Genomic DNA, 13,505 nt, shown 5'->3' on the forward strand with positions numbered 1-13,505 from the left:
CCTCCCTGTGCCACAGCTGCATCCTCCCGAATGACCTGCAAGCTGTCCCTGCGTGGCGCAGGCTGCTTTCCATCATCGCATCCCTGGGGGGATGCTACCGCAGCACCCTAGAATTGGGATTCCAAGCAGCTCCCAGAGCGCTAGCAATGGGAGGCAGCAAGCATTTCCCTGACGCTGTGCTAAGCCTGGGTGGGCATGGCCAAATTCTCCTAGTCTTGACCATCCTTTGTGACATCCCCACCTCCCTCCCCTAAAGCAGCCGCATGCTCTGCATTTTGCTGCCCGACTGCTCCCACCCCTGTCTGCGCTGGGATTTGCTCAGTGTCAGAAGGATTTATTGCCCCCCACTCAGGTTTTATGCTTTTATTCCCTTTCCATTCGTCTTCCCATGAGCAGAGCCCTTTTTTCCCCACAGCATTGCATCGCCACCACCTCCCCTTGTCAATTCCAGTTGTCCCCACGCACTCCTACCACACTTGCTTTAGTTTTTCACCCAGGTTCATGGAAGTGAACCCGAAAACAAGGCTGCAGCGAGTCCCCTCTGCAAAGCTTTCTGTGGGTGATACTGGGTAGAATCGGGCCGACCATCCCCTTCTGATGCTCGGGGAAGCCGCTCGACCGAGGCCCAGGAGATGCCCCTCTCCAGCGGGGCGCTACCAGGATGCTCCAAGCAGGAGGTGACGTCCCAGTGGGGGGGACACGAGGAGAAGGGCTGAGACGCGGAGGAGCTCTCCTGCGTGAAGCATGTTCGGGGGGAGGGAGGCGGCTGCAGGTTGACCTTCCCATTCCCTAACTCCCCCTCTGCCCATCGCTAGCCCATGGGTGCCCCCCTCCGCCCCCTGCCCGCCCCTAGTCCATGGGTGCCCCCCCCCGCCCTCTCCTCCTCCCGCAACTCCAGCGCCGAGGAAGCCGAGCCGGAGGCAGTGCTGAGCCGGATATGCAGCGACTCCCCGCATCCCTCCTTGTGAGTATCCCTCGCTCCTCCTGATGCCTTCGGAGGAGACGGATGGACCGACGGACGGGCAGTCAGAGGTGGACTAGTTTCTCCTATTTGCAAAGCTAGGGTGGAGGTGAACCTCTTCCAATATCCCTTTCCCCATCCTCTGTCTAGATCTCCTCTTCCCCTCCTCCTCTCCGGCCACAATATTCTCAAAAAAAAAAAAAAAAAAAAGGGGGGGGAGGTAGGGGATGGGGGGGGGGGCGGAACCTGCTGGCAGGTAGAAGGAACCGGGAAATGCAACCCCATTTGGAATCCCGCAGAGACTAGGACTCAGGGAAAAAAAAAAAATCCCCCCCAAAATACTCACTTTCCCCAGGAGAGACGGAGGGAGGGCGGAGGGGTGGGTTGCTCTGCCGCACCGGGAGACCCGCTCCGCCCGCAGCCGAGCCACCCGCTCCCATCCCGGCATGGGACAGAGAGGAGAAGGCCCCGACAATCAGACCGACAGACAGACAGGCGAGCAGGGAGGGCTGCGGGTGGCTGCAGCGCAGCCGGGCGGGCAACTCCCCCGCAGCCCCCCGGCGCCTCCCAAGTGTTTCTTTCTGCTTTTATTTGTCTCCTTTTTCTAAAAAAAAAAAAAATAAATAAAAAAAAAATAAATTTCCCCACTGGTGACTCGGGCTCGGGTCACGCAGGACAGCGGGCAGCGGAGGGGGGAGGACCTGGAAGAGAGGGAGGGATGGTCCTGCCGCTGCCCGCGTCTCTGCCCCCGCCGCGGGGCCGGGGCCGGCGGCAGCTCCGCGCCGAGGCGGCGGCGTCGTGGTCCCCGGGTGTAGCGGTGCTCCCTCCTCCCCCTCCTGCCTGCCCTACTCTCCTCCCTCTCTCCTCTCTGCCCACTCCCTCACTCCTCTCCCCGCTCTCTCCTCTGTCTCCCGGTCCCTCTCTCTCTCCTGCCTTCCCCCCACGTCTACCCTTTTCTGCTCCTTCCCCCCTTTTTCTTCTCCCTCCCCCTCACCTGGCCTTTCCATCCCCTCACCCCCATTTTTCACGGGGGTGCTTTCGCTTTGCCAGGGCAGAGCGCGGTGACGCCGCGGCAGCCACCACGGAGAGGACACAGGACCCCCCGCTGGGCCCGCCATGCCCCTTTGAGGGGGTGGCCTGGACCCCGAGACCCCCCCAGGGTCCCCCACAGGGCTGCTTCGCCTGCATCGCCAAGCCCCCAGCTCTCCGGCAAGCTTCGCCTGTCCTGTCTCCTTCTTCTGCCGTTTATCTCATGGAGAGCAAGAGCTGCAAAGGGGACAGCCTGCGGCCGGCAGTCCCGTGCAAGCACTCGGTGGAGAAGAAGACGATGACCAACCCTACCACCGTCATCGAAATCTACCCCGACACCACCGAGGTGAACGACTACTATCTCTGGTCCATCTTCAACTTTGTATACCTCAACTTCTGCTGCCTTGGCTTCATCGCCTTGGCCTATTCATTGAAAGTGAGTACCGAGCACAAGGCACGGGGTAAGGGGTGACCGGAGAGGGGGGAAGCGTTTGGGGGTTGCACCTGATGTGAAACACATCTTTGCCACCCAAATGAGAGGTTGCAGCCAATGGGGACGGGGATGGGAAGAGCCGAGGTGTGTTTTGGAGCCTGGGATGTTACTTCAGGTGGGTAAGAGGCGCTTTGACTTACTCCGAGTACCCTCAGAGGCTCCTCTGTACCACAGCGGCAGCGTGACAGGCAGGCAACACAGGGCTGGCTTGGCTCGTGCTGCACCCACAGACACAGTGGCACCAGGTCCTTTATTTGGGATCCTGTCTGTTAGAGATCATCAGGATAGGACCCAGCACCACTGGATGGTCAGGCAGAAGCAGTAAGAAGCAGCTGATCAGGATCAGCCATCGCTTGGCAAGTTACAGGAGGGAAGCAGCTGACAAGGTCCAGGGCAATCCTGCCTGTTTCTTTCTTGCCCTCTCCCTAAATTAAAACACCAGAGCTGCTGGCCAGCTTTCCCCACCCCAAGCCCTGTAAATCCCAGAGCAAGCCCTGACAACCTGCCAGCATCATAGGAATGAGGAGGTGGAAGAAAGTGCAGGGGGCTTCCCACAGCATTGGGGCCGGGGGAATACAGAGCCGTGTTGTTGGAGAGCATGATGGCGTGGAGCACAGCCCATGATGGGAATGGGACCAGGTTATTATTCCTGGTAGCTGCAGGGGAGAGCAACTCGGCAGGGATGGTGCCCGGCAAACAGGCAGCCCCTTGGCAGCTGCCAGGAGTGAGGGGTTTGGGCTGCCCTCCCCTTCCCTGCCTGCCAGATGCAAAACTAACTGAATGGATGTGCAGAGAGCCCGGGGCGGCTGGGTGGCCTGGAGAGAAGCTGGCTGATTTGTTTTGGCAGGCAGCATTTAGAGGAAGGCCAGGCGCAGACGGGCTTCGTCACAGAAGCAGATCAATTAACCCCATCCAGCTCCCCTGAGCTGGACTGTGAGCACCCAGCACTGCAAGGAGGCTGCTCCCAACCCTGTCAGGGTCTCCATCAGAGAGGCTTGGGGACCTGTGTCCTGGGCTCACTCAGCACTGGCACTGTGGTGTCTGCCTCAGTTTCCCCTTGCCCAAAATGGGAGATGAGCACCCATCCACTGCCCATGCAGGAGGCATCACTGCTGCCTGGGTGAGGCATTTAATAACCTAAATCATGCCAGGGCAAAGCATCACCAAAAGCAGGACTGACCAAAGGGCAAATCCAGTCAGTAGCAGCCTAACACAAGCGGGTGGAGGGAGTCCCTTAACACTTCCCTCTCCTTTAGCCAGCAAGGGAAGAAACTGGCTTCCTCCTTATTTTTTAAGCCTTTTCTCATCTGTATTTGCCTTTAATGATGGACATCTTTCACGTAGAAGAGGCTACAAATGAGTATCTGGGTAGATGTGGTCCCTTGCTGCTGCAGCAGGGGGGCAGGAGAGCTCGAGGTCAAGGCTGACCCTACCCCAGGACAAAGCAGGGTCTGCCACCTGTAAAGTTTTTAGAGGCTGGACCCTTCACTCTCCCTGACATGGGGTAGAAGGAAGGTCAAAGCCCAGAAGTAACCTGAGGCCTGCAACAGAGCAGAGGCGTGGGCCCAGCATCTGTCTGTAAAGATCTAGAGGACAGAAACTCCATCAAGAAAAAAAGAAGCAGTAGTGAAGGAAGGTGAAAAGGCAAATGTGCTCCAAATCAGGGAAAAGAAAATAGAAGATGGCTGTCAAAAACGAGCCTTGGCTTTAGGACTGAGGGGGCAGTAGCTGGTCAGATATAACCACGGTACCCAAAAAGAGGTAATGCTGATCGGGTAGAAATAACTCTGCTCTGATCTTGGAGATCCCCAGTGGCTGTGACTCTGTGGCAAGGGGAAAATAGAAACAAAATGTTCCTCAGAGGCAGAGGACAGAGCGAGCAAGTGACTGAAGGGATGCTGAGTGCTCTCACGAGCTGCTGTTGGGATGGGCAATGAGAGGCAATGGGGATGGGTGATAAGAGGCAACAAGGATGCTGGGGCAGTAGCAGGTCTGTTGTGGGGAAGACTGATGTTCAGAAAGGCAGAATACTCACTCACAGCTACTGCAGAGACCTTCACAACATCTTAGCCTGGCTGGATGTCAGGGTTATTTCTCCTGAAGCATGTTTTCATCTTTTACCGTCAATAATGTTTCTCCCAGGAAGTTCAGAGAAAGTAGGAGCAAAAAATGTCCTGAGGACAGATGTCCCTTTAAGCAGACTTCTCTTGTTCCTCTGCAATTAAATGTAAGGACAATTGAGCAGTAAATACTTAAGTCCCACCCTTTCTAGGATGTCTGTGCTCTGAAGAGACTGACTAATGTGCTGCAGGAGTGAGAAGAGTGGAGTGGCACCTTACCCTTCCTGAGCCCAGCAGAGCCCTCAGCCAGTGGAGCAAAGGTTTCCTGGCTGAAGGACCGTCAGTGCACTGATGCCATTAAGTGGTTCCTGGGCTACACTTTTTAGGTTTCCTTTAAATAACTGAAACATCTAGCAACCCCAGGAATTCTTGTTTACATTATCAGAAATAGCATTTTCAGTTCCCTGTCATGAAGGTCATCTGCTTTTGACAGATTCATACTGTTAATAAAGCAGTACATCCTTTGTATCCCAAGTCCATGAGATGTTTCAGTATATATCTGAGCACACCCTAGTATTTCCACTGGTTTCAGCAGCATAATGCCCACACTGGAAGCCAGATATATGCTTGGTACACTTGAATATTACTGTACAGCTATCTCCTTCCTCATGCCCTATTTTATTGGTTTCAGCCACATGTGGGAAAGCAGGCACGTCTGCCTGGCCTTTTGCATGAGAACTACAGCCTTCTAGATTTCTTTCTGCAGGAAAATGCTATTTCATGGTGATGACCATTTACTAAAAAATGCCAAAAAACGCTACCCCAGCACCAAAGAATTTATGAAGAAAGAAACACATGAAGTCAGGTGAGGACAGAGACTGTGACATCCAAACCAAGTCCTCTGTGTGACAGACATCCCAGCCAAGCACTCTGAACAAGAGTGCGACTGCATGCCTCATCTTCATTTACACCAGTAGCAGGCCAGATCCTCAGTGGTGTCACACCAACTCATGTATCCCTCCAGGGGTCATTTCTAGCTTCTCAAGGTCAGCCTCACAGAGTGCAAGCAAGGCGCTCACATCTAACTGTGTGTGTGGGGGGAGTACTGGGGAAGAAGAGACCAACAGCAGGACCAGGGAAATTAGAAACCCTAAAGTAACCTTAACCGCAGCTGAGCACAGATGTGATGATCACTCCAACAGCAACACTTTGGATTCAGTTTGTTTTGATCAGAAGCAAATGTCATGGCCTGATATTCGGCAGCTCCCTCCCTCCCTCCCTCCTTCCCAGCTCCAAGCAGTAATGAATGATGCATCAGTGCCCGGTGGCAGGAGATCTCGCTTCAGTCATTAGGAGGTCTGTCTCTGGAGACTGCTGGGGTGAGCCAAGTCCTTCTCAGTACCCATTATGCCATGAGGCAGTAGATCAGAGGAGCTGGGGTCTGAGATGAGCCGTGGTACAGATGCTTCTCTGTGGCTGTATAGAGATGAAGATGCCAAGAAGCCCTGCTGGCTTTTTAAGCCCCACCAGCAGCCCACAATGTTGCTTGCAGAATTTTCCTGTCCCTTGAGGTCACCGAAATATGTCGAGTTCTCTTGCCGGCTTTCTGCCCAGCCCTTAGCACACAGCTCTTGGCACAACTGTTTGCCTTCCCCTCTTGCCACTTGTTGATCTTTCCTGTTTTGAGTGGAAGCAGACCAGCACAAATCCCTAGCTATTTATTAACCCTGAGAAGCAGAGAAGCTGCCGCACCCAACCTCTCAGGCAGCCTCTCAGCCTGCTTTTCGGGAGGAGCAGGAGTTTATGGAGGTGGGTGAAATGCTGAGGTGACAGTCCCGTGATGCCAGTGCCGGTGTGGTGGAGGTATGTGGGCTGGAGAGCTCTTGAGCAATTCACAGAGCAAATAAATCCAAGGATCCCCTCCAGAGCTCCTTATGTGTAGGGACACAGAGCTCTGCGTAGAAATGGGTTTACTGACAACAAACTGTGGACTGCCAGGCTGCCTTAAATACAGCCTCATTAGACTCGTTCTCAACAAACCATTGGTCTTCTTCTGCAAGCTGAGGCAGCACTTTTTACTAGAGCAGCAAGTTTCCTGCTCCTAAAAATGAGAGGGTCCAAGCCCCAGGGCAGAGAGAAGATAGGTGACTGCTGGGGAAGGGTACGTAGCAACCAAGAGCAGCACTTGGAGAGGAAGCAGAAGGCAAAACCCCAAGGGAAGAAAGGGCAGAGGATGGTGATCAGGGGAGGAGCGAAAGAACCCTTGGGCACTGGCACGCTGGAGGTATGGGAGGACGTGGTAAAATGGAGATGCTGGAGGACAAGGTGAGCAGCAGGGAGGTGACAGTCAACCATGGATGAACGGAAAGGCCATCACCGCCTTTTGCCCGTGGGAGAGGAGAGGAGAAAGGTTTGCACGTTAGAGCACAAAAGCTGTATTTGTTTCATGTGAGGACAGGCATGGAAGAAGAAAGAAACTGTATAACTTGTCAACCTGTATCAGAGGTGAGCCCTGCCTTGTCCAGGGTGGGATCTCCGAAGAGGCCACCACACAGAGCTTTGGGGTGCCCAGGGAAACCCCATAGTCAGCAGAAGTAATTATCCTCACACACCAGTCATCTCAGTGCAAAGCAGGGCCAAAAATCCCCATCTAATTTTAGGCAAGATGAGGTCAAAGTGATGATAAGAGTCTGTAACTAAGGAAACACACAACCTGGGTCTGGGGTGAGGGGTCACTCTGTGACCTTGAGGACCTGTCCCTGACCATGCCTCATCTCATTGGCTATGGAAGGAAGCAGCTTCCAGGGCTCCCAGAAGCTCATGCACCAGCTGTCAGCACATTATGATGATGGTGGCCACAGGAGCATGAAAACAGGAAAAGCTGAGGCTAGGCTATGATAAAGACACCAGCATTTCCTTAAGGACAAAGCAGGGAAGGAGCTGAAACACTTGTCTGCTCTCCGGGAGAGCTCCTCCATAGCCCAGATCAGTTACCACAGCAGGACTTTAAAGGGAGACATCTGGAAGCACCTGAGGGTGCAAGGCCATGCAAAAGGAGACAAGGCTGCCCTGGAGAGATGTGGGAGGCTGAAGCTGTGAGTGGTTTGTAAGGATAAACTCCTTTTCATTGCACTTGTGTGCCACAGGGGCCCTTGCACTTGTCTGGCAGTTAGAGGCTCTGCTGCAATATAAATTATAATGGACAATCAGGGATGATTTGCATAGGGGAGACCACTGAAGCTGTAGGTGCACAGGAAAGTACTAATGGAGGAGAGGAAGGGGACCAAGGACTCAGTGAGGCTGGGGATTCCAGGCAGCCAAGGCCAGAACAGCCAGAGAAGACCCAGGGCAGAGATAGGGAAGGGAAAGAGCAGGGGGCTGCTGGAGATGGGGAATGCAGGCAGAACTCCGTGTTGGTAGGAGTGGGTGGATGGAACCATCTGGAGGTGCAGGGAGAGGAGGCCATTGGGTGCCCTTAGGTAGGAGTCAAAGGCAGCCATCCTACCATTGTTTGGGCCCAAAAAACAAAAAAGAGAAGAGTTGGAAGGGACAAAAAAAGGAACTGTGAGGAAATGGTGGCATGGGGGAGAGGGCAGCCCCAGGCACCCCTCACTACGGACGTTTAGCAGCAGCAGCAAGACTGGAACAGGGCCAAAGGGAGAGCCACAGGAAAGTCAAGAAGAGGTGCTCCTGAAGTGTGTTGTTAAAGCACTGGTCCCAAGTGTGAGCTGGTGGGAGGTGGGAGACACTACTGGGAGAGGCTGCTTGGAGCACTAGGAGAAGGCTGGGCATGGAAATTAGGGTGGCAGGGCACCCCAGGGACAGGGGGAACATGAAACAAGGAGTAGGAGAGAGCTCCTGGGGCCAAGAAGAACCGGCCCCACAAAGCTAAAGCAGCTTGGCTACAGGAGGGTTGCAGAGCTTGGTGTGCCGGCCATGCCGGTCTGCTGGAGAAACCTCTGTCTGCCTGGTAAACGCTGGTGGCAAACACCGCCTCCCCCGCGGCAGAGAGCAAATTCTCCCAGCAGTGGCTGGGTTACAGCGGAGGAAGGGGCAAAAGGCATTTGCTCCATGTAGGTTTTGCCTGAGGCAGCCCCATCGCTGGGAAGAAGGAAGCGTGTGAGAGCTTCAAAGAGTCTGCTGGGAGCAGCAGGCGGGATTTCTGGCCTGAATCCAGCACTCCTGGGGCTCTGGTTGCAAAGACCTCCTTGCTTCTCACCAGTGGATGAGAAGGTGCCAGATGCCTGGCGCTGCTGAGTCCAGGCGATTCTGGGAGGATGCTAAACTTACTGAATAATTTCAGATGTGAGTCATCCCGGACATTCAGCTGACACAAAAAGGCATGTGGGCTCCCATGCTGCCAGCTTGCTGCCTTCCCAGAGATCATCTCCACTGCTGAGAGCTCCAGCAGAGCATGCCACAGAGCCACATGCAGTTTTGTGACTGTCCCCTCTTTTGATCCCAGAAGGATGCTGAGCTGAGCACTCAACAGTGAAGTGATGGGTGGCTGGCACCAGCTCCAGCTGCAGGCTCCCAGGAGTGGGGCACATCAGAGGCCGAGGGCATGGCACCATAAGATTTAATATGAGAATGAAAACAGAGCTCTCATTCTTGCCCATGTGCCTGCCAGCGCCACGTCCTGTGGGCCTCGTGCCAACAGCAGCCTCCCTGCCCACAGTCCGGGATTAATGAAGATCAGGAGTTGCCTTTGCAGAGAGGTCCTCACTGGTGCGACAGAAGAGAGGAACATTTCTTGAGGGTCTGAGAGATGGTTTTGGAAGCCCCATGAACCAGCATCATTCCAGGGGAATGAGAGGTTCAGCAACCCTTTCTTATGTCCAGCAGCTTGCAGAAGGCTTTCAGGACAGTCCCATGCGTAAGCACTGCAGGAAGAAGAGAGAAAAAGTCTGTAAGACGTGGTCTGAATCCATCACAGAGTCTTTTCAGAAAGCTCCTGGTCGATAAAAGCCTTTTAATATTCCTCGGTATGACTCTGGTGCTGGTTTTTGCATCTTGCCACCAACATCTAGTGTCCGACTGGCAGTGCCCAGCAGGGCTTTCACTGCCGGGACCAAGACAGGCTGTGAAGGGCACACAGCCCCCACCCAAGAGCGAGCAGTGGGGCAGGCCCTGCCAGACCCTGGGCTTGGATATGGAAAAGGGATGAGGGGTCAACTCTCCTGGTTCTTTTGTCCTTGTGGCTCCAGCTGCCTGAGTATGCTGAGTGCTGGCTGAGGGGGCAGCTTGGGGACAGGGACACATCCCTGCTAGGAAGGGATGGAGCCTGGCACCTCATCTGCTGGGATCAAACTGCAGAGCTGCTACTGGTGGACAGTGCCATCAGCTGCCTGGCTGTGCCATCCACTGCCTCATAGTGCCATCCCTGCCTGCTAGTGGCATCGCTGCCTGGCTGTGCCATCTGCTGCCTTGCAATGCCATGGTTGCCATACGGTGCCATGCACTGCCTGGCTATGCCTTCTGCTGCCTGGCCGTGCCATGCGCTGCCTGGTAATGCCATCACTGCCTGGCAGTGCCATCTGCTGCCTTGCAGTGCCATCTGCTGCCCGGCAGTGTCATCTGCTGCCTGGTAATGCCATCGCTGCCTGCCAGTGGCATCACTGCCTGGCAGTGCCATGCACTGTCTGGCAGCCTGGAGGAGGTGGGGACAGGCCACTGACATGGACCTGCGCAATCATTGCCATGCACTGCAGAGCTGTCCCAAGGCAAGCCCATGAAAGTCCCAGCCTGCAGGATATTGAAGGGAGCAGACTGTGCTGTCAGAATAGAGACGCTACACAAGCCGCATAAGACCTGCAAAAGGAAAGGAACTCATTAACCCGGGACTACTTAATATGCTGGAGGCTCATGCGCAACCCTGAAGCTGCAGTAGGATGCTGTGCCAGGCTTCACCTGCTCAGCCCCTCAGTGCAGATGGAGGCACAGGGATGCACACTGGAACAACAGCCAGTCTCCTCACTTGTGGGCTGGGTGAGCCAAAGCCTGGTGCTGCAGGGCCAGGGGGTTACAACACAGCAGGCACTGTGCTTTAGTGCCAGTGTGCCTGGGATGCACAACAGTATCTCAGTTCCCTTGTGGACCCTCAGGCTCAAAATTATGCTGACGCACTCTGGGGACCACAGGGACCTGGTTTGCCTGCTTGGTAACAGCAATGGGTCACTCTTCCAGGTCTTCTCCACTCCCAGAAATTTCCAGCCCAGAGTACTTGGCTTCACAAGCTCAATCCATAGCAGAGGCAGAGTGCAAACCTCACCACAGGGTGTTTTATGGCACCCCAAGCATTCAAATACAAAGAGGCACAGCCCAGCCCCCACCTGCTGTACATATAACCATGTACAGGTGCACTGGGTTTGCATTCAGCCAATAAGTTATATCTTTCATACATAATACAATTACTTTATTTAATTATTTTTTGTCTCAGGTCCGGGATAAGAAACTCCTCAATGACTTAAATGGAGCAGTTGAAGATGCCAAGACAGCCCGGCTTTTTAACATCACCAGCTCAGCCCTTGCCACCTTCTGTATCATCCTTATCTTCATCTTCCTGCGATACCCTCTCACTGACTACTAGAGTGAGGCCAACAGCAGCGGCCGCCGCCAAAATGCCTCTATGCCAGAAGTGTCTGCAGTTGTTTCTTGTAGCAAGGACATGCAAAAAAAACCCACTACACCTTGATTGCAAAAAAGAAAGAAAAAAAAGTACATAAATAAAAGTTATATTAGTTTATCAACCCAGCTGAGCATACCCTTCCTGCCCCAAAATGGTACGTGAACTGCTATAGGAAAGGGTTTCACTCTTGCACATGTACAGGGACAAAAATAGACCAAGAAATATTTATTTTATGGCCAACAAGCTGTGTGAAAAGAGTGTGGAAAGCCCAGAGCGACACACGCCTAGTGGCAGACAGCTGAGCTCTGTGAGCAGGGGGATCCTGTGAAGCTGGAGACACATGCAGTGATGGATGGGGACCAAGGCAGGACTGTCTCATAACATATCAGGTGTGTTCAGACCTCCCCACCATCCCCCAGCTTAAGGGGATTTCTTTTCCTTTTATTCTCTTGAATTTCATCCACTGGTTCAAACAACTCCCAACCCCTGGAGAGCTGAGGGTGTTAGGAAATTCATGCTGGGGAGCTCCAAAGCCTCTAGAGAAGCCCCGAAGTGTTAAAGGGCAGGTTTCTCCTTGGGATCTCCCAGCAGTGCTGAGAAGGAGGGCACCTCCTGGAGAATTCACCTAAGCCACCTAAGTGGAGTGCTACTGTATTTCTGTGAACAGTCAATAAAGAGATACCTCTGATATGTGATGCTGATGGGTTAATTCCTTCCTTACGAGGGCTGGGCTCATGGTCCCTATGGGCTGGCAAGAGAAAATGCTAATGTCACCAGCAGCTGCTTGGGAGAGATTTAAAGCGGGAGTGAGGGATGCTGCTGCAGGTCAGGGCCACATGCAGCCGTGAAGGAGAGTGCAGATCCAGATTTGAGAGTAGAGACCTCAGTGACTCCTGTGGTGGAAGATCAATGGCAAGCAGACAAAGGCAGCCAAGTGGGCAGGTCGCCCCTCTCCTGCTTGGACCAACGTTGAAGATTGAAATAAATCGCCACAGTCTGAACATGCTGCTACTGCAGCGCTTCCCAGGGTCATTACCAAGAGCCAGATTCAGAGATGAAGTGCATTTGCCACTGAACAAGGCAGGAGCTCAGAGCCCTTCCTGATAGCTGCTGGAGGCTGCCTGTGGGGCTGCAAATCGACATGCCCTGATTTGAAAACACCACAAATAAATGGCTAGACTAGGACTAAAATACAGCTTTTCAGCCCCTCTGACCCTTCAAGTCATCTCATATGCCACAGCTGCCTCATCTTTTTCCAGCTGTAAGATGACCTCATGCCAAGGGGCACCAGTCACTGCCATGGAACTGGGAAAAGGCAACACCACCCACCTTTGCACCCACCAAGAAAGTGAAAATGAAGCAAGAGAGAGGCAGAGTAGACAGGCTGTCATGGGACACTTCATCATCTGCTGAGTGCATGGTTAAATCAGGCTGTCTCTGGGCTGTGCTCAGTGAGGGATGTGCCATAGTGAGGTGTGGGGGCAGACCATGAGGATGCTTCCCTGAAAGCCTCATGAGATGTCACCTCCTTCCCTCTCAGGTCTCCCCACCTTAATCCCAGCCTGGCCTTCATTTATGGAAGGACTTATGAGCAGAAAGACCTGCAGTCCTCCCTGTTCCACACTCGCTGGAGGGTATTTCCACACCAGATCAAGGGGCTGTTTTGCAACAAAGTACATGCTGCCCTGGAAGTATCTCAGCAATGAACTGCTCTATGATCATTCATCCAGAGGTCAAGACTCTTCCCAACCTCTCTTGCATGCTTCTCGCTCCCTTCCCTGAAGCAAGACCTGAGCAGTCATAGCCATCAGCATTTCCATCCTGGCATACCTAGAGGCTATATCCAGTCCTTGTCTCAGGCAGAGTAAGGAAGTGTCCTGCCATGGTGGCAATGCCTCCAAAGAGGGTACAGACAAAATTACTCATGTTGCAGCCTGGGAGATAACTCAGACAGGGTGACCACGCACGCAGTACCAGGGGCTCAAAGCCAAAGGCTTAGATCACTGTGGAACCAATGTGCCTGGCACTTCTTGGAATAAGGAGTGTGTTCCTTTCTATGAACTGGGACTCGCTGGAGCCATGTTGCAAATGCTTTTGCACTCAGAGACCCTCGCCCAACTCTATGAAACCATGTGGGGACACCACCACTGTTCCCATCTCCTGTGCTACACAGGAGAGAGCTGCCCTGCTTGGCATGCAGGCACGAGGCTGCTCAGATTAAGGCAGAGCTGATACAAAACTGGAAGTGACCCAAAGCCAGCCTTTTCTAGATTTAACGAGTGTGACAAATGAGCTACTATCATCCCTTCCCCTGATGGACCACCTTATCTGTGG

General features: G+C 53.6%; 1 protein-coding gene across 2 annotated transcripts; it reads left to right on the forward strand.

Moving 5' to 3' along the window:
• Positions 1–696: 696 nt before the first annotated feature.
• On the forward strand, positions 697–11,866 carry IFITM10 (interferon induced transmembrane protein 10). 2 transcript variants are annotated; one of them, XM_032690490.1, is made up of 3 exons: positions 697–964; positions 2,012–2,426; positions 10,983–11,866. In XM_032690490.1, the coding sequence occupies exons 1-3, from the start codon at positions 819–821 to the stop codon at positions 11,130–11,132; spliced, it is 711 nt and encodes a 236-aa protein (XP_032546381.1). In that variant the 5' UTR covers positions 697–818; the 3' UTR covers positions 11,133–11,866. The 2 variants fall into 2 exon arrangements, with proteins under 2 accessions (XP_032546381.1, XP_032546382.1); XM_032690491.1 differs by having other exon boundaries at positions 939–1,032.
• The last annotated feature ends 1,639 nt before the right edge of the window (positions 11,867–13,505 follow it).

The sequence above is a fragment of the Chiroxiphia lanceolata genome, chromosome 6 (genome assembly GCF_009829145.1).
Source record: "Chiroxiphia lanceolata isolate bChiLan1 chromosome 6, bChiLan1.pri, whole genome shotgun sequence".
NCBI lineage: Eukaryota > Metazoa > Chordata > Aves > Passeriformes > Pipridae > Chiroxiphia > Chiroxiphia lanceolata.

Bases quoted from the DNA above. Each gene is read 5' to 3' on its own strand.
- IFITM10 (XM_032690490.1), top strand. From the start codon at position 819: ATGGGTGCCCCCCTCCGCCCCCTGCCCGCCCCTAGTCCATGGGTGCCC. The intron at 965-2,011 runs GTGAGTATCCCT...TCGCTTTGCCAG, and splicing joins GACTCCCCGCATCCCTCCTT to GGCAGAGCGCGGTGACGCCG. The intron at 2,427-10,982 runs GTGAGTACCGAG...TTTTTGTCTCAG, and splicing joins CCTTGGCCTATTCATTGAAA to GTCCGGGATAAGAAACTCCT.